The sequence below is a fragment of the Oculina patagonica genome, chromosome 2 (genome assembly GCF_052425735.1).
Source record: "Oculina patagonica isolate OP01 chromosome 2, crgOcupat, whole genome shotgun sequence".
NCBI classification, from domain to species: Eukaryota; Metazoa; Cnidaria; class Anthozoa; order Scleractinia; family Oculinidae; genus Oculina; species Oculina patagonica.
Window position 1 is genome coordinate 39,305,513 of NC_135759.1, and position 26,206 is coordinate 39,331,718.

General features: G+C 37.9%; 3 protein-coding genes across 3 annotated transcripts; 2 read left to right on the top strand and 1 right to left on the bottom strand.

Moving 5' to 3' along the window:
* The first annotated feature begins 51 nt into the window (after nucleotides 1-51).
* LOC144644686 (protein NATD1-like) lies at nucleotides 52-3,010 on the top strand. Its single transcript, XM_078504221.1, has 3 exons — nucleotides 52-211; nucleotides 2,076-2,185; nucleotides 2,606-3,010. The coding sequence occupies exons 1-3, from the start codon at nucleotides 109-111 to the stop codon at nucleotides 2,717-2,719; spliced, it is 327 nt and encodes a 108-aa protein (XP_078360347.1). The 5' UTR covers nucleotides 52-108; the 3' UTR covers nucleotides 2,720-3,010.
* LOC144644677 (ras-related protein Rab-13-like) lies at nucleotides 2,857-13,741 on the bottom strand. Its single transcript, XM_078504212.1, has 9 exons — nucleotides 13,630-13,741; nucleotides 10,134-10,355; nucleotides 9,251-9,311; nucleotides 9,062-9,122; nucleotides 8,264-8,341; nucleotides 7,658-7,750; nucleotides 6,462-6,527; nucleotides 5,375-5,425; nucleotides 2,857-4,626 (listed from the first exon to the last, which is right to left on the bottom strand). The coding sequence occupies exons 2-9, from the start codon at nucleotides 10,270-10,272 to the stop codon at nucleotides 4,495-4,497; spliced, it is 681 nt and encodes a 226-aa protein (XP_078360338.1). The 5' UTR covers nucleotides 10,273-10,355; nucleotides 13,630-13,741; the 3' UTR covers nucleotides 2,857-4,494.
* A 29-nt stretch (nucleotides 13,742-13,770) lies between these two features.
* LOC144644679 (ras-related protein Rab-13-like) lies at nucleotides 13,771-25,997 on the top strand. Its single transcript, XM_078504214.1, has 8 exons — nucleotides 13,771-13,920; nucleotides 15,380-15,440; nucleotides 17,311-17,374; nucleotides 17,795-17,872; nucleotides 20,859-20,951; nucleotides 22,396-22,461; nucleotides 23,031-23,078; nucleotides 24,114-25,997. The coding sequence occupies exons 1-8, from the start codon at nucleotides 13,815-13,817 to the stop codon at nucleotides 24,210-24,212; spliced, it is 615 nt and encodes a 204-aa protein (XP_078360340.1). The 5' UTR covers nucleotides 13,771-13,814; the 3' UTR covers nucleotides 24,213-25,997.
* Nucleotides 25,998-26,206: the final 209 nt, after the last annotated feature.

Genomic DNA, 26,206 nt, shown 5'->3' on the forward strand with positions numbered 1-26,206 from the left:
CAAACATTTCAAAACATCCTCACTTGCAAGGGATCCCGGGAAGGTTTTCTCTTGGTTCCAGTTTCCTCCCCGTACAGAACAAAATGGCGAATGAGTAAGCTGTGAAATATGAGGCAACTTCTTCGTCGATTTGCATCTTACATTGCGATGAGCTCGTACGAAGTGAAACATAATGTGAAGGGACGTGAATTTTACATTGCCTTAGAGAAAGGTAGGTATATTAGACTCGTATGAACCGCCAAGAACGACAGACTAGCTAGGATCGCAGTCATTGCAAAAGGATAGACTTTCTAAGAACATTTACAGATTGAAGTGATCCCACCCTGCGAGCAGAGCCTTACTCCCTACGGTTGAGACTCGGGAAGGATATCAGTGGAAAAAGAAGGGGTCTGCTCCAGGGTGAAGTGATTCATTCTCGTTAATATGGGCAACTCTTTAATTGAAAGTATTTCGAATCAGATGGGAAGTTAGTGGAGCGTGTTTATATATTTTACAATTTCCAGTGAAGCGACTTACATAAAAAATTATCTTTAGAGAAAGGGGGGGGGGGTCTTTCTTCTGATTGTGTACTAAGGGGTTACCCAGCATGCCTCAAATTTCAAAGGTAAAGGAAGAAGGGTGTACCTCTTTAAATTTTTCTAGTTGAAGGGCCTTGTAGTATACCTGGTAAGGGGGGTACACTTTCTGTAAATTGAGTATATATTTGGGTAATTGGAGGTATAAAGCATAATTCGGAGCCGAGCACTCCCACGGCATAATTAGCAATTTTTAGCACTTTTGTGGGATACACCCCCCCCCCCCCGTAAATATGGTTTCTTTCTCCAGTAATATTCTTGATGAAATTTAGGTAGTTCTGTCTTGAAATCGTGTTGTTGAGCATGCACATGCTTATTGCTAAGGCGTTAGCGGCATCTTGCATAAGGTTTAGATGCCTGGAGTAGTAATTTAGTTCCAAACCTGCCGAGGTGGAATGCCATAAACACGAATAATTTACAACAACAGTTTACTTAAAGAACATCGTAATTTGGTGACTTGTTCGCAAGTCTCTATGTATAGAATTACGTCATTTTGTGAGATCGCTTCGGATATCAGAAACGTAATTGGGCGCGTGAGGGCATGAGAAATGCATAATTTGGCGGAGGATCGTTGTGGAACTGCTAGTAGCATAATATGTCCACCTTTAGGAGCACAATTATAAAAAGCCTAAGGGGGGTTGCAGACAGTGGAAATTATGGTCCATCAGACCTGGAAGGCCATCGATGTACCTATGTCAATCTTTTTTTCTTGCGCACAGAGCTTATGAGCTTGCTGTACCCTGCCAAGCAGGTTAGCGCGTTCTTTCCCGGGCGGGAGGGGGGGCTGGCGTATTACTTTAATCACCTCTTGAGCAGGCTCCGTCCGAAAGGGGTTCCTTTTTCAGGCTTCAGGCAGTATAAAAGGGTAGGGATTTCACAAGTTTAGGAATACGAAGGGGATGGAAATTGTCATTAAGGTTTTGTGCATAGGTCCCTTAATTAAATCTTTTTGAAATGAGAGTGCCATTTAGGGCTGTATTATTTCAATGTATTTAGCGCTACATGAAAAGGAGAAGAAAACATTATGTCCTAATTTTATACACACGTCTTTCAGGCATATGCAAGGGGTACATCTTTTCAGTTAAAGGCATACGAAAGGGACATCAATACCTATAAAAGGGAAACCAAGTTCAATGGCACACAAGCCTCCCCATACAAAACTTTTTCGCGGCAATACACCTCCACCCTCAGTTTCGATTTCCTACTAATATTCTTGACGAGAAAGGGCTCTGTCAAATCGTGTCCAAATCTTTGTTGAGCATGCACGTGCTTACGCCAGGTTCATGCCAACTTGCATGAGGTGATGCCTGGATATGAATTTGTTCCACACCTGCCGGGGTGGAATGCCACCAACTTACTGTAAAAGACTTCCGAGCTGCTTTGCCTTGTCTTCTCCTTGTTTTCTTTTATATTTTACAGTTGTTGAGGAATTGGATTTAAGCTAGATGTTATCTTTAAAGTGCATTGGAATATGAATTTTTTTTCTTGTAACAAAATTAGGTAAGGCTGTATTGCAGTATGAAAATGAAGGTCACAATACCATGAACATGTACCACACCGGGGTACCAACAGAATACAGAGGACAGGGCATTGCTGGTCACCTAGCTAAGGTGAGATTTGCATTGTGCAGTTTTTACAAGATATCATCTTTTCGTATGGAATGTGCATCACAAATTTCTGATGACTTTGAAGGTTGTTAATAATAATATACTTAATTGACCACTCCATGAATTGGGCCTTTTCAGGGCCAATATTGTTAATAAACATAACATGGTTAAAAATCCTAGTATGGCAGGAGGCAGACCAGTTGGCTATTTATAAGCGTAGCCGAGGAGTTGAACTCGGGTGACCGAGGACAAATCCAGCTAGTGGTCAGAATGGGACTTGAACCTGCAACCTCCGGATTTCAAGTCCGGCGCTCTAACTACTCGGCCACGCCGCCTCCATGTTGCAATGTAGCAACCATTTCATCATGCGACTTCTGTTGAAAGAGAACTGATTTTCAGTCATTGTTTTCAATTTCTCTTTAGGCTGCTCTGGATTATGCTGTGGTCCAAGACTGCAAGGTTAAACTAACATGTACATATTTGCAAAAATATGTAAATGACAATCCTTCACCAGAGTACACATCTCGTGTTGTTTGACAGCTTCATCATTCAACCTTTACTGTTTGGGTTTATACTTACTGTCAGTATTTTAACTTAACCCTCTTTACGCCACATGGCGCATAAGGGCCTGTTTGGGCTTATACAATGCCATATTTTGCTTCACACACAGGGAATTGATGAACATTAATTTTTATTTATTTTTGTCTGACTTGATCATTGTTCCTTGATTGGTATAAACAAATTATAATTCAATATCTATAGAATCTGTATGCAACTGTTGTACTAATAATGTGATGGATTCTTTATAATAAAATCAACATGAATGAATCTAGTAGCAATATTGATAACTAAATGTGCCAGAGGATGTTGTGGTTTATGTTTATCTTTGCTTTAAAAATATTCAAATCATGTTTGATAATTTTTATTTCTCTTTGTTTCAGATTTTGATAATGAATATGAGACAATGTAAAATAAAAACCAAACTGATTTGAAAAATTTTAAACCAAACCTAAATTTAAATCAAAACAAGTACATTATTTAATAATTCAAAAAATTTGTAGCAAATAATCCTTGTGTATAATTTGAAAATTCACACATATATTCTTTAATATAATTTTCTATTGTGAAATTTGCACGTTTTTGATTGAGATGAAATATGGGTAGATATAGTAATCTTGACAATAATATTTAGCAACAGACCCGGCCTAATATTTTTTGGGTTAACTTAATGCAACAATAATTAAAATGTATATAGGACTGATATTAATGTTATATAATATAATGTTACGCAACTAAAAGTTACTGATAACTTCATAAAATATAAAACCATCCAACACCATGCATGATTACAGTAAATCCATAGAGACATGTATGATGAGGGTAGCAAAGGGTGAGTCATGATCCCGTTTCACACACAAATTTTAACTAAATTCATGTGTCACGTAAACTTAAAACAGCAGAATTCCCGAATCACGTGTCTTTTCAAGCTATTTTCACGCTTCACAGTCTAATTTTTGCCCTATATTCTTAGTCTAATTTTCGCCCTTTTCAAGTGTCACACATAAACCCTTTGCTACCCTCTATGATGTCTATTTCCTGTATGAAATGGTGCAAAGTCCTTCACTGTTTATAGTCCTGCTAGTTGAAAGAGAAATGATATTTCTAGCCCTGTTGTGGAGGATTAATAAGGGCATAATAACTTTAGCACAATTTTAAAGATTTTTAGTTTTGTAATTAGATGAATTTAGATTACCGGTAATAGTTTAGTTTTAACTTAAGCATTGTAATTTTTTTTAGAATAGAGGGCCACAAGCTTAAGTTCATCAGAATTTTTCTGTTACATGCTACCCTCTTTAAATAAAGTTGTCTATCTACCGGTATCTATCTTGTCTATTATAACAATATAATTATAGAGTCTTTTAAAATGAACCAAAACATATATATGTGCCTTTTAACCTAAACTATAATAGACTTTGTAGTGTTAACACAGTGGTTCAATCTGCTAGATAACTGTTATTTAATATTTTAAATATTTTTTTATGATAGATTTATTAACCCCCAGGGTACCCTTTAAACAAATGTACTGGTGAATATAAATGTAATATAATTATTAAACAATAGTATACAGTCTAATCTCTCTTTATGAACAACTCTATATTTTAGGTAGTTCACTTGGTCCCAGAGAAAACAGATAATTATTAATACACAATACAGATACTTCCATAATATGTACACTCAGCTCTGGCCCATTAATGTCTGTATTTACAAGTTTAACATGTTGTACATAATTTTATTAACTATAGTCTGATAAATTATTTGGCATAACAACAGCTAGCAGAATTCTTCTGTGCAGGCCTCTTTCCTTGTGGGTAATCAAATGATGGTAATCTTATCCCACCATCAATTACATCAAAATCCTCTCCGACTTGATCATCTTTTACAACCTAAAAATTAACCATCAACACAAATAGTAAATTAGTTAACATTGCAAAGATTTTATATGGCTATTACAACAGAGCTAGATTTATTATTCTTATATCAGTGACATAAAGTATATGAAATAATTCATAATGTGAACTGCGGATGAGATGTAAAGTGAAGAAATGATCCTCCCAGTGAATTGCAATTATTGAAGAAAGAAATCAGAAAAAATTCTGGCTTCAATGGAATTTGAATCTGTGACATCCGCGATACCGGTGCGTTGCTCTACCAACTGAGCTAAGCTCAGTTGGTAGAGCATCGTGGATGTCACAGGCTCAAATCTGGTTGAAGCCAGAATTTTTCTGGTTTCTTTCTTTGCAATTTCTTTAATTGCAATTCACTACGAGGATCATTTCTTCACTTTTTTTTCTATATATTGTATTTATTACTATTCATAATTATTCACTGTCATGTAAGGAGAAATTCACTTTTGAGAATTTTGAGCCACTTAAAAAAATCGTTGGAACCTTGCTCTTTTGCATTTTAACTTATCTTCCAGAAATATCATATTAAAAACTCCTTTCCTAGCTGGCTCTGGATACACCCCAATAAAATAACAGCCACATAATTTTGCCCCCTCAATAACTGACACTCTCTACACAATATCTGGAGTGAAATGTCTTGGCTGATCTCCATCAGAGTATAATTAAGACAAAGAAATGGAGTTTTATTCTTAAAATAAATTCCTAAAACTTTTTACAATAACCTTACCAGATCAGGGTTGTTTGCATACTTCATGTTTTTTGCAATTTCTTGGAATACCTATAAAGTGCATGTTAAAAAAGACAATGAGATGACCAACACGTACATGCTTTACTTTCTTTTGCTCAAACATTCAAATTATGGAATTCATGGATGGAAGCTGGTAACTTACTGCCAACTAAAAAAATAATAATAATTTTTCACTTATTATAATTAATTTCTGTCTGCAGGCCTAAGATGTAGTGATAAATTTATGAACCTTTGTAAAAGTCAGTGCACAAAGAGAAAGTCTTGTGTAGGCAGCCACACACAACACTACTTCTTTAATCTTCTGCAAGTGGCTGCCTCTCCTATAAGCAGACACTTTTTTCCAATGGACCACAGTCCATTTATGAAAAGCTAAATTGCGATCACAGTAGGCATTCTTTCTTTGTGGCAACAAACACCTGATTGCTGGCTATTGAATGTTAGTATAACCTCAGCTGTGTTCTACTGGAAATCGCGCGAATCTGATTGGTTCTCCCACTGTTTTCTATTCGATCCGATAGAAAACAGTCGGGCGCGCGCAAGTAGCTCTTTAAGCGGTAAATTTTCTTGATTTTTGTCTTCAAAGTGCACAATATTGTAGGTTGTTGGACTGCAATCCTTTAGAGTTTCTACTAAAACAATTAGACTACTTCTTTTCTATCTCTCGCCCTCGTTCTTCTATGAGCGATAGTCAACTCGGCTGTGTCTCATTGACTTTGTAATTAATATCTGCTTACTTTTTTTTTTTTTTTGTCTTGCTTTTTTTTCTTTTTTTTTTCCCGCCCCCCTTTTCTTTTTTCTCTTTTTTATTTGCTCATAGAAAACTCGGGCTTGTAGTCTAATATTATTGTTAATTAAACCCTTTATCAATATTAAAATAATTATGGTAAAAACAGTAAAGGACATGATTGATTGCACTTTTTTTTTAAGACCCTATTCTGATCTGACCATGCCTTCTTTTTTTATTTTTTATCACTGAGGGAGGGGTGCTGAAGATTCTACAGCACCCCCCCCCCATGCCGTCCACTTTCGTGTAGTTTCCTGTAGCTATAAAATCATATTTATTTACCTCTTGGACATTCTCCTTTGTTTTTGCACTTGTTTGATAAAACTTCAAACCAAGCTGTCTTGCAAACTACATTGTGCATGATAAAATAATGATGTACTCGATTCAGTATGCAAAACAAATTATTTTTACAACACCCTATACCAAGGCTCAAAAAACGTCCAGTCAGGCAAGTAACCTTTCATGCTCACATGCCCTATGGGAAAGGGCCCAAATAAATTGACTGCTGACTTAAATAATCATAAAAAATTGAACTAACAAAGCATATAACTGTACGTCCTGGGCAAACAAAGTTTGAGAGTTGCTTGTCCGAGTAGTCTTACTCCTCCCTGGATAGGATGCTATTCCAATGCAGGGTTACACCCAACATTAAATTTGCCAGTACACATTTACACACCTGGGTGGAGAGAGGCACTATAAGCCTTAAGGTCGGGACACACTAGGCGACACGTCGCTGCGACATGTTGCTGCGACATGTCGCCTCGTGTGACATGCGACAAACTATGTCGCTGCGACAGAATTTTGTTGCCGTGACGTGTCACACGAATCCAAACTGGTTTGAATTTGTGCGACACATCGCAGCGACAAAATGAGTGATAGCAGCATTGTCGCAGCGTGTGTACACTTCTGCGACAAATCGCTGCGGCAAAATATAACTGAATTAACAAAAAGGGGACCGTCATGTATTTTTGTTATTGAATTGGAAAACAAGTTTGCATATTTTCCACTCTTCCAAATTCACTGTTTGTGCAGCGAACAAACGCCTTGTCGCAGCAACTTATTTTGAAGCAGTACACACGGAGCGACTTGTCGCAGGGACCTGTCACTGCGACTTGTCGCCTAGGGTGTCCCGACCTTTAGAGTCATGTATCTTCCCTGAGAACACAACACAATGACCCCGGTCTGGGCTTGAACCTGGACTGCTAAATCCAGAGTCCAGCAAGTTAACCATTAGGCGACTGTGCCTCCTGTCTTGTCTAAAGGGCATGTTGGAATTCAAATGCGTTTGTTTGTTTTTCTTTAAGCACAGAACACAGGTCAGAGAAAATTGTGTCATCCTGATTAATTCAGTAACTTCTCAATACAACAAACCTACTGTGGGACTAATTAACTTTAATTACCAACTAAAAGCTAAAAATTTAAAAATGTATTACAAATAATGTAATTATTTACTTTTCCATTTACATTATTAATTTTACCTCCTCTCCAGTATGTGTGTCTACTTCCCAGCTTTTTTCCTCAAAATCACATTTGTTGCCCACTAAGACTACCTCTTCATACATTAATTGATACTACGAAAGAATAAATTTAAATTTATAATAATTGATTATTATAACTAAATGTTAACATGCCTCAGCAACCTTGACACTTGCACATGCCACGATTCCACTCCACTGTACTATAGATAAGACCCCTTTTATAACAATTATTTGACAGAGTTTTGAGTTCAACTGAGAACTAGTCGAGAGTGCATTCCTACCATCTAGTGAGATGCTTTGAGAAGCTATGTTGCAATATCATTACCATATTAATAGTAAATATTTATAACCAGTTTTGTAGCTTATTTTACAGTCACCAAGCTAAGAAACAAGGAAGCTTAATGCAATATAACGCTTAATGGTTTCTTTTTATGTTTCACATGTAATGTTATTACTGGGTAAAATTAAGTTTTTAATGATTATAATAATTTGGTGTGGTAAAATAATAAAAAAATACAATAAAAAATCTTCTCTCCTTTGTGTACACTAACTTGACTGTCAGAAGTGCAGGGTGAACAAAATGTTACAAAATAAATTGTTCTATACCTCATTCATTGCCTTCACCCAGTATTGAAGCTGATCAAATGAGCGAGCATTTGTTATGTCATAAACCAGCAATATCCCCTAGTAAAAGTAACAATTCAAAGAATTTAGAATGTCAATTTTTAAAATGACTCAGGAAGGACTGCAGAAATCCATCCTAATTGGTTGTCATTGCATGCAGAGTCAAACCAAGTATGAGTGGGGGGGGGGGGGGGTAACAACAGAGAGAATGCAGAAAATCCGTCCACATAATATATACATAATGTGGCGTGACAGGGCTCGAGACTAACGGTAGCCAACTAGCCAAAGGCTAGTAAAAATGCAGTTTTGGCTAGTAGGTTTTGGCCTTCCACTAGCCAAAATGGCTAGTGAAAAAATCAGGCATTAGTGGCAAGAAACCGCATTTATTAAAATCGTCTCTCAGAGAATATAACTAACAAGTAAACTGTTGACATTATAGAATGTGAAGCTTTAAACAATCTAGTTGACAAAAACGCATGTACATGTACAATTTTTATAGTGAAGAAAAAAGCCCAATTTTGTAAGAAAAAAACATAAAGATTTAAGGAACATTTTACGGCTCAAGGTTTAAACATTATCGCACATTGTTTTCCCCCTTTCCCCCCCCCCTCCCCCCTTAAAAGAAGAACTATGCTTAAAAATTGTGGCTAGTAGAAAATAAGTTTTGGCTAGTGAAATCAAAGCTGTCACTAGCCACTTGGCTAGTTAGCAAAAAAGTTAGTCTCGAGCCCTGCATGAATAGTGTACAGTTATAATCTGTTGCACGCAATTTCAACTCACTTTTGTGCCTCTAAAGTGCATTGAAGTCAGGGTTCTAAATCGCTCTTGACCTGCTGTATCCCTTGAAAGGAAACAAAATTATAAATTATAGTAAGTGTTAAATATCAAATGTCATGCAAAAAAATAACAGTAATGTGTTTTTTGAGATCTAGTTCTCACAGGTCTAAATGATATGCAAGTTTTACAAACCATATCTGAAGGCGGACACGAACCCCATCCACAATGGTTATGACATTCGCAAAATCGATTCCTGACATGAAAACAAAACACGCCTCATTAAAGGTGTGAACTCTTTTATTTGGGTACAGAACATCATGTCTTTAAAACGTTTGCTTGGCCAGGGCAGTTGCATTTTTGTCTTAGTTTACTTTTTACGATTTACAGTGGAACCCCGCCTTACGGCCACCCTGTTATTAAGGTCACTTAATTTTGTCCCGGCTAAACGCTCATACATTTCCTTATAATAACACCCCTTTAATGCGGCCACCCCGTTAATACGGCTAACAGCCACATTCTGAAATCCCAACCTGTATAATCCTTCATAAATTTACCCCAATAGTACGGCCACTCGAACCAAATACCCAATTTTTCGATCCAGTTATGTTAATTTTTCCATCATATTGTTTATGTGCTGATTGAATCTTCATTAGCATTTTAATAACTGTACATCTGCAGTCAGAATGTTTATTAAAGAACAGTTGTTTAGAAGTGCAATTGAAGTAGATTCCAGGAGTAGACCAGTCATGAAATTTGACCCTACCCCGTTAATACGGCCACCCCGTTAATACGGCCAAATTTCCATGGCCCGTTGGTGGCCGTATTAACGGGGTTCCACTGTAGTTGGCAGATAAATGACTTGCCTGGGTCTTTCCCCATTGAGCAAATGTAAATAAAAAATTATAACTTTCCCGGCATAAAATATTTACAGTGTACTTGTCCATTACATCCAGACAAATGGACTGGACTTTTCTTTTTCAGGAAACAAGGCTTGATAAACATGATTGTACAATATATGCAGGTCTAAAATCCGATAAAAGTAGTTATTATTTAAAAGTCAGAAAAATATACTCACCATATGTTGGCAGAAGAGTTGAAGTGAAAGATTGGTCAGGCTTAGAATAGCATCTTATCAAGGATGTTTTGCCAACAGCTGATTCTCCAATCAGCAGAACTTTATAACTTATGTCATAATCTTTGGGCTGTGATGACATAATTTACTTTGCATTAAGTATCACCCATTTTTTATTGAATCACGTGTTGCCCAGAGACTGTGCATGACTCCAGTGATTTTTACCTAAAAATAAGATTGTATGATAAAACTAAGAATCACATTTCATCTTGGTTAAGGGGACACAGGGAATAGTACAGTATCGATGGCAGTATGCATATGGCAGTTTGAACTTCTCTAACATCAGCAAGATTTCTGTAGGATTACAAAAGATTGATGATATATGTTATTTTAAATGCACTTGAAATTCAAACAGAGTTATAGCATATCAATGATCAAAATACCATTATTGACTTGTACTGCAGTATTTTTTTGCTAATGTATGTACTGTGCACTTGTACAAATTTAATTTTTATGAATAATTAACCAGCCTTTCTGGGAGATTTTGCTTGTCAAAGCCAAGTATCATCTCAGTCAGGAAAAACCTACGGTATTACTTTTATAACACTAATTTGGAAGGTCAAGTGAATGGTGTAATCCAAGGATTTTTTGGGGTTTGAAATTTTCGATTCCAAGATTTTTTGGGGTAGAAAAATTTGACAAGTATTTTTTGGGTGGCTTGATTTAAGTAGGGACTTTTAGGGCGTATTAAAAACAATCTTAGATTCATGGTAGTGCCTTGGCTGCGTAGTTTTGCAAATAAACTCACTTACAAACATTGCATGTGGTATTAAACTCTGGGGGATTTAACTGGTTATACAATAGTCAAGTGGCGCCCGTTTTATGAGGTCCAAATAGGCGTAGAAATTTCTGTAGAGCTGTAGGCTTCTACACATTCCATGATTCCTAATCCATAAGTGGGTAGCTCTGGAAATCATGAGTTTAAAATAGGAGTTAAAAATGAAACGTAGAGCCGTTGAAGCGTAGATTTTAAAATGAGAATGTAGAGCCGTACAAGCGTAGAGTTTAGAATGAAAATGTAGAGCCGTAGAAGCGTAGAGTTTAGAATGAAAACGGAGAGCCGTAGAACCGTAGAGTTTAGAATGAACTGAAAACGTAGAGCCGTAGAAGGGTAGAGTTAAGTACATTATTAGCGTATAGTACACTTCTCCAAGCGTACTTCTGTACGTCAGTGTTCATTCTAAACTCTACGCTTCTACGACTCTTGAAAGCATAGAGCTGTAGAAGCGTAGAGTATAAAGTACACAGCGTAAAGGACACTTCAACAAACCTGCGTGTTCATTTTAAACTATACGCTTCTACGGCTATACGTTTTCTAAACGGTACGCTTATTATTATACAACGTTATACAGCTCTATGTTCTCATTCTAAACTGTACGCTTTTACGGTCCTACGTTTTACTTTTTAATTGTACGCTTCTAAGGCTCTACGTTTTTAATCTTAAGTATATGCTGTTACGAGTCTACTTTTTTATTGTAAACGATATGCTTCTGCGGTTCAAGTCGTTTTTATTCTAAACTGTACGCTTTTACAGCACTTCATTTTATATTGACGATAAAACGAAGTTATTTGACAATAAACACAAGGTTTGAGAACGGGCAAAATTAATTTTCATTTGTATTACACAAGGACGAGTTAAGAATGAAAACGTAGAGCCGTAGAAGCGCACAGTTTAGAATGAAAACGTAGAGCCGTAGAAGCGTAAAGTGAGAATGAAAACGTAAAGCCGTAGAAGTGTGCAGTTTAAAATGAAAACGTTGAGCTGTAGAACCGTAGAGTTTGGAATGAAAACGTTGGGCTGTAGAAGCGTAGAGTTTAGAATGGAAAAATAGAGCCGTAGAAGTGTACAGTTTAGAATAAAAACGTTGCGTCGTAGAAGTGTAGAGTTTAGAATGAAAACGTAGAGCCGTAGAAGCGTAGAGTTTGGAATGAAAACGTAGAGCTTTGAAGTGAAGCGTTCAGGAAGAAAACGTAAAGCATTGATAACGAAAAGTTTAGAATGAAAACGCCTGTACTAATCTACGGCTATACGCATTTTCAAGAGTTACTGTCTTATCTGTGAGAACTGTACTAAGTAGAAGCGTAGAGCTCTACGAAAATCTCTACGCCTATTCGGACCTCATAAAACGTGCCGGGTATAACAATAGTGCGCAAAGTGTCCCGGGGTTTAAAACAAAGCTTGTTGTTGATACAAAAGTGTTCTCTACCATTGTTAAAATGACTACCATATAAGGGAAAGATAAATTCAGATGAACAAACACAAGCATTCAATTTCTAATGTTTTTCTATGTGTTATATTTCCCCCTTACTGGAACTTAAAGGTCAGAAATTCAGCACGGGATTTTTGGGGGTCAATGAGGCCTTCCAAGGGGGATAACCCTGTCGTGCGCAATGTCGCATGTTTCTGAGAACCCATGTTGCCTAGCCAACAGCTGTTAATGTCGCTGTGGTTTTTCCTTCTATTGTGTTGCCGCCGCTTTATGTCCCTGTCGCATTTCAGTTCTGTAATGATATCGCTTGTTGCTGTTAAAATGTTCCTATGTTGCCAGTATTCCATTTCAGGGTCATGCCGCTTGTCGCGTTTACCCAGCCTTGGAAGGCCTTACTTGTTAATTTTTGGTTCAGGGATTATCTTGGGTTTTGTTGGAAGTCCTTGGTTAGGGATGTTTTTGGTTCTTGATTTTTGCCCCCATTTGATCATCCCCGTCACTTGAAATCCAGAGTATCCCCTGGGATTTGCATATGTGATTTACAAATTTAAACTAGTTTCGTCTAGGACCTCATCAGTTGATTGCCAAAGTAATCAACTGACACCAGTTGATGGTCATGGAGATCAACTGACAAAATCTAAAACTAAACTAGTTTTGCAAATCGCAAATATAACTTTAAAACTTTACAATTTCAAGGTCTTGTTATGCAAAGATCAGATCCAGTCTATGTAGATTTCCACCGACAACGACAGCCAACCGCTGCATTTATCAAGGTGTCAGCCATTGCTGGCTTGCAACCACATGACAAAGCGGCCATGTTGGGAGACAAAACAATTTCGCAAAATTTGCATGATAAAAAAACTTTTCCCAGGGGAGGCAAACGCTTTGTTCTTGTCCCCCAGCATGGCCGCAGTGATGTCAGTTGCAAGCCAGCAATACCAGTTTGTTAAAAAAATGCTTTTGTGATTAAAAACGGCAGTTTATTATACGGTAATAGGCTAGTAAGCTTATAGTATGCATATGAAAGCAGTCATGTAAATTATGTACTGGAGATTTCCAAGAAAATAGACCAAAATAACCCAGGGGAAATCTAAATCTAAATGACCATGGAACGTAAAGCAAACAAGCATTCTAGGCTTTGTTATCCAGATTTCATACTTCTTAAAATAATCAAAATCGTCTTGGTGAAATGTAAAGGCAAACATAAAATTAAAGAATCGCTTACTTACCGCTGCGAAGCGTGAAGTGACTCCTTTGCTCGACACCTGACAAATCACTTCAAGTATGACGATTTGAAATGTCCTATGCTTCCCACAATTCTCCTTGAATCTTCTCTGGTCCCAGGACTTCTCTTTCAATGTGCGAAGGAAGGATCGCGGAAAAACTCCGGATCCGAAGAAGAGTTTCTACGGGAATGCCGCATAAAGTTGTACTTGTCGGAGACAGTGGCGTTGGAAAGTCCACCATCTTATCGTCATATAGAGGAGAACGTTTTAATCCATGCTATGTGCAAACTCGAGGTACGACAAGCTTTCTAGATGCTTTTATTGGCATTACGCGCAGTTATCATACGGCGGTAACATGCAATGCAATCAGTACAGTCTCTTGCCCAGTTTCCGGCCACTTTAGTTTGTAATCGCTATAACTTCTCATTTATACACGGAAAGTTACTCATTTTTTGTTCAATGACAGTTCATCTACTTACCTTTAAAATGTACAAAAATTGGCTGTGCACGACAAGTATTAAAGAAATTATGCAATTTTTCGCAGAACTAGTAAGTTGCCCAGTTTCCGACCAGGTGGTCCAGTTTCCGGCCGTCGAACTCCGGTCGAACTAAAACACATTTTTCCCCACAACCGCTCGACTTAAACCGACTTGTAAGTCCCTTGGCAAACGAAAAGTAAGTTTCAATATCAGTTTATTCGAATTTGCTTTCTCGCCTGCCGTTTTATGGAATATTTCCTCGTCAATGACCCGTTACCTTTTCTTTCGCTTATTAGGATGCATTGGCATTGTAGTTTATCACGCTATGCTTGCTTTAGCCGCTATTGTACTAGACTGCGAGCAGTCCCTATTTTTTCGCAGAGTCCGTCGAGCTTGAAGCGAGATTTTTTTTTCGAAGAGTTCGTCGAGCTTATAGCGAAAAAATTACGCGCGGGGGGAGGAGGCGGGGCAAGGCGAGAAGCGAAAAAAAATAGGGACCCTATTTTTTTTCGCTTCTCGCCTTGCCCCGCCTCCTCCCCCGACGCGTAATTTTTTTTCGCTATAAGCTCGACGAACTCTTCGAAAAAAAATTCGCTTCAAGCTCGGCGGACTCTGCGAAAAAATAGGGACTGCCCTAACTCTTCGAAAAAAAATCTCGCTTTAAGCTCGACGGACTCTGCGAAAAAATAGGGACTGCTCGTAGTCTACTATTGTACTCTTTGCTAGATTTTCATTTCATAAATTTCTTGAGCAGGAGATACTAAAATTTAGTTATTTCACTTAATAAAAATGATTTTGAACAATGTGCAACTCGGTGGCCGGAAACTGGCACAGCGAGTCCAAATCTTTGTTAAAACTCTGACTTCTGAAATTCAGAAACAGCTGAATTCTGGCTTGTGATGACAGAACCCCTAGTCACTTTCATCTTAAATCTAAATTCTGGCAAAAAATTACGAAGCTTCTCGAAAAGTTTCCTACGAAACGAGCTCTTTGTTTATGTACAGTAGCTTTGATGTGCAGTGAAAAGCGCAAAAATTAGTCGCCTAACGTTTACTCGCGTAAACAAAGCTCGACCTTACTCGTCCGTTTCTTGACCAAAAAGCCTGCCAGAACCATCAATTTGTAGCGGAAATGTTCCTTTTTCTGTTGGAAAGCTTCGGTGGACGAAAATAAAAGATAACTACGAAAATAACCGACGAATGCATTTTTTGGCCGGAAACTGGTACCGGCCGGAAACTGGGCAACAGACTGTAAATGTTCTTTTTTTTTTCTAGACAGAGACATTAAAAATGCTAAGGTACAAGTGGGAAGAGCATCTGTAGAACTTCAAATATGGTAAGGAAGGGAAATCTAAAGCATGTAAATACGTGTCCATGAGTTCAGCCGTTAATTTTTATCTGCTCGGGTTTCTCCGATCCTGTTTTTCCCGGAAGTCGAGAATTTTGTATGAGCTGAGCGTCTACCGCTTGTAAAGCTTATTAAATGATTCAAATCGAGCTCAGCAAAAGTAAATTTAAAATGATTATAGGTGTCTACCACAGGTGGTCACAAGCTAGTCATGGTACTATTGTTATGTAAAATGTCGCATTTTCTAGGAAATGAACAATTGATAGCTTTCTTACAGCATGCTAGACTTCACCGTGACGTCATTGGCACAAAATTTCAAGATTGTCAAAATTATCAACAGTGTTTGGAAGCAAAAGTCCCACACAAAACTTATAAAATCGTAACTTGCAGCAGTGTTGCAAATGGGGAAGGGGGAGGGGGCATTTTGTGGTTCAAACATCTCTCATAGCTCCTACCCTATTATGTATAGTAATATATTCCAAGTACCTACAATACACATGAATATACAAAACAATGAGGTATGGAGGGTGAAAATGGGTGCTGTCCACGAGTGTATGTTGTCTGACACTGCGTCATGCCAGGGGGTGGGCGGGCGGGTTTGCTAACCAGACAAGTGATGTCATAGGAGAAAAGTGCACAATGTAAGGAATCACGACAATATATACAGCGCATAGGATTGTGGGATATCTATTGTTATGATAATATTCATTTATTATTTCCGGTACTTGAAATAGTCTATTATTTGGGGGCCGTCTTAGTCCCCATTTTGCAATTTCAGTTTAGTCACTTTGTGTTTATAAATCTATCTTGTGAACTCTTGTGACTAAGTCTTTCATGCAGAAAACTTTAAACTACAGTGTGCAAACACTCTGTCGCATTTTTCATCTAAAAACATTTACAAGCATGCATGCATACAGCATCTCAAACCTTATCTTAGCTAAACTGTCAGATTCTTCTGTAACTGAGGGGGATGAATAGATTCGTGGATCAACAGATTTGGCAATAAAACGTGCACAGAGTGCAGATTTTCTGCAATACATTGAGCAGATTCATGGCCTTTGAAAATACAGCAGATCGCGGATTAGCTGAGAATTTTGGTGCTGATAAAGAACTGTACTCTTCATGTCAGGAAACTTGGATTACTTTGGTTGGTCTTCGTCAATATGTTGGCAAAATTGTTCCAAAAACTAGCAATGTAATGAAACTTCTTAAAAAATTGGCATAAAAAACAACATCCTCCATCAGTCGCAGTGAAACTACACCACACAAAGTTTTCAAGTCATGCGGATTTAGATTTGAATTAAAGTAGTGGCGAATTTACGGATTCTGCCCAAAAAAGTACACAGATTGGTGGTTTGTGTACCCTTATTCACCCCCTCTGTTACTAGTACTTCTATTTGAATAATTTGTGGGTTCATGTAGTCAATCCAGATAATTGGCATAAAAAACAACATCCTCCATCAGTCGCAGTGAAACTACACCACACAAAGTTTTCAAGTCATGCGGATTTAGATTTGAATTAAAGTAGTGGCGGATTTACGGATTCTGCCCAAAAAAGTACACAGATTGGTGGTTTGTGTACCCTTATTCACCCCCTCTGTTACTAGTACTTCTATTTGAATAATTTGTGGGTTCATGTAGTCAATCCAGATGTGAAAATGCTATCACATCCAACAAACACATCCCCATACATGTCTATTAAAACCAGTAGAAAATAACCCCCCTCCCCCTGGCTTGGCAGCATTTTTATTATTTTTATAACCTCTACTATTTCACCTTCATTTGACTATTTATAATTCAGCATACATAAGAAACTGGTAAAATCAGCCCATTATTTTGTGTACATCTTTGTTATCAGGGACACACCTGGTGATGACCAATGCAGGACAATGACAGCTGCTCACATGCGGGAGGATGTCCAGGTAAAGTATTTGGTGTGATTAAAGGGCATCCTCAAGCCAAGTGCCGCATACTGCCGGAGTTAATCGGCTAGGAATATTTGTTCCACCCCCTCCCCCCCCCCCTGGATGAGATGCTAGACCATTGCAGGGTACCCCCCAGTCGTTGGTATTCATTTATGCACCTAGCTGGAGAGAGGCATATTGCGAGTAAAGTGTCTTACCCAAGAACACAACACAGTGACCCCGGCCAGGGCTTGAACCCCAGAATGTCTGCTCTGGAGTCCAGCGCACTAACCAAATAAGCCACTGCGCTCCACATATTTGGTGTGATACCTTTAAAAAAAAAAAACACACCTGTGGGTAACCATGCCATAAACTTAATAACAATTATGTCAGTTATCAGTGTTTGGCTTTAGGGTCTCTTGTTTGTTGTATTTTCAGGGAGTTATTGTGGTGTTTGATGTGACTTCTGACGATACCTACTACAATGTACAACATTGGGTCAAAACAATCAAACAGGTAAGGATTGATCCATATTTGATTTCTTCTTACAATAGTGAAGGGCAGGAGGTTTAAAAATAGAGAGCAAATGATTACTTATATACCTCTACAAGGCTCAGACAACATCGGCTGTTCTAAGAAAAATAAAGGAATCTAGGTAAATGAAGCCAAGAATGAAACATCACTTTTTTCGACTAATTTGCTTGTTTACAAGCGAAAGTAGGAGATTAGGAGTGATGTGGGCAAAATTTGGAACATTCTTGTCTACTCTCAAGGGACTTTTTTAATTTCTCAAGGGACTGTTTTAATTTCTCAAGGGAGTTCTTTCCGCTTAGTGGGCGATGAAAGGGTCTCTTATTATTATTGCGTCAACACTTCCGATCTCGTGTTAAAGACGTGACTTGTCACATATTCCGCTGTAGGTGATGAAAGGGTCTCTCATTAGTATTGCGATCTCGTGTTAAAAACGTGACTTGTCACATGTATAAACGTTATATAACAGTTATTTTTATGCGTGAGTTTCTCAAATGAGATATGACACAACTAATCGAGAATGTGAGTGGTTCAGTGTTTCACAGTCTAAAGCGTTGTACTAGTACAAGCGTCTCACTCACTGAAGCCGGGCGCTAATATTTAACCTAAAATGATTAAGAACGGAAATTATCTTTTCTTTCACAAACTATTCGTCGAATACACTCCCTTTGTTCGTCTTTAAATGTTTTGTGAACAAAACTCTTGAGAGATTTTCTAAAACCTAGAAGAACTCGCTTTCTACTTCATTCCGCTCAACCTGCGCTCAACACCCGCCATGATAACAATTGTTTTTGTCTACGTGCGATATTTTTGGACCGGAAATTAGACTTGAACTCCATTAGCCGCTGTGGGTGATGAAAGGGTATCTCATTAGTATTGCGTCAACACTTGCTATCTTCTGTTAAAAACGTGACTTGTCACATGTATAAACGTTATATAACAATTATTTTTATGCGTGAGTATCTCAAATCCGATATGACACAACTAAGGATTTGTTTTCGCGACAATCGATTGCGTTAGTCACGCTTAACACGAGTGAATAATCATTTATTCGCGTTCTCAATTCAAGGGATTTCTTTTCGGTGTGGGTGAACAATGCGTCAGTCAACACTTGAAGGCAACGTATAAGTCGCGCTAATATTTAACCTAAAGGATTTGTTTTCGCGACAATCGATTGCGTTAGTCACGCTAAACACGAGTAAATAATCATTTATTCGCGTTCTTCTTACACCGAGGATGAGGCAACATGCTTGTCCCAACTTTCAAGAAACCCTTTTCAGCGATAATATTTATTTATTTTAAAATTCCGCCGTAGCACGGAAAAATGAATGTTTCGCACATTTTATCGGGCAAAAGACGAGAAAAATACGCATAAGACTCACATTACGAGCTGATCGGATGGTTTTTAAAATTTGATTTCTGCAAAGGCTGATTTTGTGTAAGGCTCAGGTCAGTCATTTAAAGGTCGTAGTTTTCGTCACTGGCACGATCGTCTGGCGTCTTTGGTGGTGTGATGTAATACTCTTCGACACCACTGGTGATAAATCACGCTCTTACCGAATCCCATCGGAAGCACCGCCAAATCATAGATCTTTTCTTTCACAAACTATTCGTCGAATACACTCCCTTTGTTCGTCTTTAAATGTTTTGTGAACAAAACTCTTGAGAGATTTTCTAAAACCTAGAAGAACTCGCTTTCTACTTCATTCCGCTCAACCTGCGCTCAACACCCGCCATGATAACAATTGTTTTTGTCTACGTGCGATATTTTTGGACCGGAAATTAGACTTGAACTCCATTAGCCGCTGTGGGTGATGAAAGGGTATCTCATTAGTATTGCGTCAACACTTGCTATCTTCTGTTAAAAACGTGACTTGTCACATGTATAAACGTTATATAACAATTATTTTTATGCGTGAGTATCTCAAATCAGATATTTTCGCGACAATCGATTGCGTTAGTCACGCTTAACACGAGTGAATAATCATTTATTCGCGTTCTCAATTCAAGGGATTTCTTTTCGGTGTGGGTGAACAATGCGTCAGTCAACACTTGAAGGCAACGTATAAGTCGCGCTAATATTTAACCTAAAGGATTTGTTTTCGCGACAATCGATTGCGTTAGTCACGCTAAACACGAGTAAATAATCATTCGCGTTCTCAATTCAAGGGAGTTCTTTTCGGTGTGGGTGAACAAAGCGTCAGCCAACACTTGAAGGCAATGTATAAGTCTTTCACAGACTAAAGCGACGCTAATATGTAACCAAGAACGTAAGAACGCAAGTTTGGACTGGTACAAGCGTCTAACACACTAAAGGAGCGCTAATATTTAACCTAAAACGATTAAGAACGCAAATTTGTACTTTTACAAGTCTTTCACATTCGCGACAATCGATTGCGTTAGTCTCGCTAAACACGAGTAAATAATCATTTATTCGCGTTCTCAATTCTAGGGATTTCTTTTCGGTGTGGGCCGGGGGTGTGGGTATATATGAAGAATGTATTGAACCGCTGAACTGTTTGTTTGCTTTAGTAGGCCGGAATAAGCGTATACGCGACACGAGTACTACAGTATATTCAATGTGTTTTCGATTGGGTTTTCTTTGGCTCCTTAATTTGCGGTTGAGTTTTGTAAACAGCGCGTTGTTGACTTCTAGGTTTCAGTTTTAATTTAGAATGTGATGTGGAAGTGTAAAGTATTCAGGTAAGCTAAGTTATTTCCAAGACTTCCACTCCTAAACAACATGAAAAGCGTCTTTCACCCTTTAGCAAAACACTACTCCATACCACAATTGACAGCCAACAGATAGACCATAGCAAAATAGTCGTAGTCTCATAGAGACCTTTGTTATTGTTCAGTTATTACAGGATGCTCCAAATAAAAAAAACAAATGTCAAGGCAACTAAAAGCACATCTTAAATTACATTTTTTTGTGTAAAATTTCTTAATTGTTTTATTGTTTTATTTTTAGTATGCAGGAAACGAGAATCTCAAGTTTGTGTTTGTTGGTAATAAAAATGATGTGCAGGAGGGAAGAAAAGTTTTTGTCGAGTCTGGAGAACAAGTGAGATATTTAATCATGTGGGAACTTATAACTTCAATTTGACGATTGGAGTTATCCAAAAAGTGTGAAATTATTTATTGAACTCCATACAAACCTTTGATCAGGGAAGCAGAGGGGCAAGATGGTGCGACTGATATCTTTTTTGAAAGCCTGGGACCTTGTTAGCCTTGCAAAAGAAATCAAGACTTCAAGAAGGCATCAAAGAAAATTTTGAGATGAGGAGACCCCTGAAATTTGGCTAAAGTTTTGCGAGACGCCCATTTTTTGAAGACCATTCACCACCCCTAAGCAGAAATGGTAACAAGCTACTGGTGAAATCCATGTTTACTCCCAAGATATCTCCCCGAGATCTGAGAGCCTCAGGGGGAACTCCCATAGGGAAGAGACCAAGCTAGGTGCAACTTCGGCAATTATTTTTTTTTTTGACCCCTGCAATGCCTGATCTTCAGGCTTTTAGCCAGGTGGGAGTCCAGGAGTCCTATGGATGGCCACTTTTCAGAAAAAATTAAAATAAATAACTGTATACAGACTGAGGGTTTTTTAGCAAATCTGGATACCTTTCCTCTCATAACTGCAGAAAAACACCTTGCCTGCTCCTTAGACCCTCTTATGGGGACAAAGTCAGGCCTTATAAAAATTTTGGACTCACTACTTTCACTTATGTCCAGGATTGAACGCAAGTATTGTTTAATGAGTACTCCATGTTTGACTGTGTTATTTGACATTTCCATATTACGTCATATTTGACAAATTTTGGTGTGTTTTGGTGAACATTTATTAATGTGAGGAATGTGCATCTCATTAGCGTTCAATCCTGGACATATCTGGTGCAACCCTGAACAAGACCTTGATGGCTAAAAATATTGGATAGTGTTTTGTTATAAACACCTTAATTTACACTCAGACAACTAGCATCTGTGACCTTTCTTTCATACGGGAGTCCTCCCTCCCCTCAAACTGAGAGCTAATTAAAAAAAGTAACAAATAATAAACGGACCTGCATAATTAGTTTGAAGAACAAACCATGGGCAAGTAATGAAAATCATTGAATTAAAAAAAAATGCAAATTCAAAGGTATTTGCAAGTGAAGTAAACCTAAGGGGTTGTCATAACACAGAAAGCTAATGCCAGAGAAAAGTGATTAAAAGCAAAATTAATGCATATTTTGTAAGAAAACACATTTTACTTGTCCACATTACAGTCAACTCTTGCCTTGTGGACACCCCACAATTGTAGACACTCTCTATTACAGACAAAATCCAGATCCCCGGCGAAAGAGGTTTGACTGGTAATGACTCCCGCTATTACAGACTCTCGCTATAGTGGACACTTAACCATGCCCCAAGCGTGTCTGCTATAACGAGAGTTGACTGTATCGGGCAGATTTCAAAAAGGAAAATAGTGTTGTTGCTAGTACGTAATTGTTGTTTTCATTGAATTTCAGCTAGCAAGACAACATAATGGAAGATACATGGATGCAAGTGCAAAGAAAAAGGAGAATATAGATCAGGTATATTATTCATCATAAAAATAGTAACTTGTACTGCACTGCACTTTCTTACAATATAAAAAAAAATTCTATTTTTTACGAGAGTTGCATGTAACAGTTTTTCAAATGACAACGAATTGGAATTTAGAAGTGTTGATTTTTGTGGAGGGAGGAAAACCGGAGAACCCAGAGAAAAACCCTTGGAGCAAGGACGAGAACCAACAACAAACTCAACCCACATGACGCCAGGTCCGGGAATCAAACACGGGTCACATTGGTAGGAGGCGAGCGCTCTCACCACTGCGCCATCCCTGCTCCCCCTTAACTTTACCAAATAAGTACAGCATTTTTTGTGCCTACATGTTTGCAAGCCAGAGATATAGATGGTTGAGTCCTGACTGGTAAACAAGCGAACATGTCCTTGTTTCCTCTATTTAAATTTTGGTAATCATGCTTGTGTTGTGCCATAGATTAAATTTTCTGTGTCAAACTATAATAACTTAAATCACAAGGAACTTAAACTCAGTACAAGCAGAGCTTTTTTTGGAGTTGATAATTCACATAATTTCATTTTTTTTTTAACTAAATAGATATTCAAAGCAATGGCAGAAAGCATAATAGGTTTTGAATCAGATATGGTAAGAATTATGTTTAGAAGATTACTTTGATTTGCATTATTTAGAGGCATAGCTAGCCTATAAACCTGTAGACCCATTTCTGCATTTTTTTAGCCCGCTCGTATTTTTTAAAAATGTCTAATAGAGAGCAATTCAGACGGGAGCATTTACACAAATAACCCCCGAACCAACATCCCCCCCTCCCCCCACCCAACACCTAGAAGCGGTCAGGCCTACAACGCTTCAGAAAGCTAGCTATGCCCCTATTATTTATTCAACAGAACTTTTACACTGTTTACAATACACCTATTTTCACCTAAAGATTCACTCCTGTGGATTCACTGAATCATCAGGAATCATCCCGTATTCTCTGGCGATTTTGCGGTTGTTCTGAACGGTCTCTACCTCAGCAACAAGTTTCACTTTGAAGGTTTAATTTTGTTGTTTGAAAACGAGTAGCTTTTGGCATGATGATCAATAACCGCTTATTTCTTCGGAAGAACGCGTGATTGTTTGAGATGGGATTCTGAACTCAGGTGAATTTTCTGTATAATTCATCTTTAAATTTTATGTTGTTTTTTCAATAACCGTTGGCGTACATAGTTGTGATTTCATCAATTCCCACTCTAGCCTTAGGTTTTAATGATTAAACGACGCTTGCAAACATTCATTTCAACTGCGATTAACTAGAATATCAAAGCCACACATATGCACATCGGCCCAAGTCTGAACACGTGTGTTGTGCTAAGACTTTCGTGAAAATTTTAGATGGGTTTCGAATTAAACATTTGAAGATTGAAGTTATATCGTGTATAGGCCGCACCCCGTTTTCAGAAAATTTATGTGGAAAAAAAGTGAGGCCTATAACGTGTTGGTCGTTAAAACAGGGATCTACTGTAGATGGTTTTTCATTATTGTTCTAGCAGCCAGTGTTAGTTAGATTAGAAACTTTTCACTGAAAGGTTATAATTTTATTGACAGGGCATTTTATGCCCTTACCAAATTAAGTACGTTTTGGAAAAAAATTTCATTCTTGCCTTTTTCTTTTCCTTTCAGCATAATACCAGTATCCGGGAACTTGACTCAGGCGATTTTAACAGATCTTACCAATACGAAGAAGAAGAGAAATGGTGGAAACGTTGTACTATATTATGATGGAATATGTTTAATAGACTTAGTAGAGTGCTTTTCCACTGGCTAATATTTAACAATTGTTCACCAAAGGCCAAGTGTTTCTTGTTGAATAATCCTAGAGACGAGCTCGAGGTTGAGGGGATTATTCAAAAATAATCACTGAGCCTAAATGATTTAGTATATTTTTCAGGGGTGAATATCAAGAACTGCAAAATAGCAATAGAAAAGTAGTAGTTTAGTAGCCAAGGGAACTGAATAAAGCAGCTTAGTAGCAGAGCCCAGAAAATTTATGCTATATTTACCGCCTAGCACGGTGAGCTAGTGCAGTGAACATAGTATCATAAACCTAGCTTCTCGACCAAAATTCACCTATGGAAATTACACTAAAAACTGATATAAAATCAAAGTAAGTCATGCAGAGAGCGACAGCAGCCAATAAACAAAAATAAAAAATAAACAAAACAAAAACATTCGTGCCAAGTGTTCCGAAGCATAGAGGTGTGAACAAACTTACAAGTTGTCTCCACGTTCTCATGGGAAATTGAGATCAAACACAGCAAAAAATGTTCTTATATTCTTGATATGTATTACAGCCACCAAAAAATAATATAAAGATCTCACCTTTTACCCGACCTGTACATGTACAGGCTTAGAGGTCTAGAGGGTGGATAGAAGCATGAGGAGAAATTAACAGCAATGTTGTTAACGAGTTGCTAGAGTGATTTCATTTAACCCGTGAAACAATGGCTGCGGTCACATCTAGACTGCTAACTATAGTTAGGACGGCGTTAACTATAGTTAGCTATTTCGATAATGTGACCGCTTCTCTGTTCGCCCTAACTATAGTTAGAAAATTTACGCCTCGCTGATCCAAAACAATACACACTAACTATAGTTATACCCAAGCAAGGTTCATGGGTTAGTCTTAAGTTTGCAAACGAAAAGCCAATCAGAATGCGACAATTCTTTTCGCACGTGCGAGATGAACATAAATTTGCAAAACAAAGCGTCAAGGGAAGGAAAACAAGAAAAACGACATGCCAAGAAATTACATATCATCAATGTTAGCAAAAATTAAGCTCGAATTCTTCGGTTTCTAGCATCCTTACTTCATTTTATTCTCTTCAACGCCGAAATGCCGTGCAAAAATTGAAAAAATAGAGGAACAACTGGACACAAATAAACAACAAGGGCTGTCATGAACTAATTTAAATACCAAATTATTCACAACCTAATCAGAACTAACTATAGTTAACTGCATTGGTGTGACCGCAAAGACGACCAAAAGCACTAACTATAGTTAGGTATGACGTCACGTAACTTGAGACTAACTATAGTTAAACTTTAGTTACGTCGTAGATGTGACCGCAGCCAATATCTACCAGTTTGTGCGTAATAGTCGAAAGGAAACAAAAGAAAACAATGGAATTTGTGTCTAAGAGTATCTAAAAGTGTAATAACTATTTCACGGGTTAACTGAAATCACTCTATCATCCAAGTTGAATATGAAAATGCATCTGAGCTTAATCCGGGGGAATAGATATTTGAATGAGTTTGCGTCCGAGAACTGGGGGTGTTGAGGGAGGTTTTTTCCGGGAAAGGGTAATTTTCGGATCTTTAATTTGCGGAACATTAAATAATTGAACTAATAATAAGAGCAGATAACGAAAGGCTTTCGAATTGCCTGGTGTAGTTATAGAAAGTAGCTAAGCTGAGTACCGTAAAATTTTTCTTTAGCTCTCATTTCTTTGGCAACTCGCAGATGAGATTTTATTTTTTTAGCAAATAAACATTTTCAATTCTTCAGAGTGTTATTTCACTTCATTGAGGGGTAGCGCGATGAAAAGGAAAAGAAACCTGAATACACAGAACAGACGTCGTTTCGCGTTGCACTTCCGGTCGCCGCTAAAACGAGAAACTACTTCTGTTTGCTCAGACCATGAACTATAGGCGACGTGGGTTCTGACTCAATAAATACAAATTTCTTACAATAGAGTAGTAATTTGCCCTGTCAT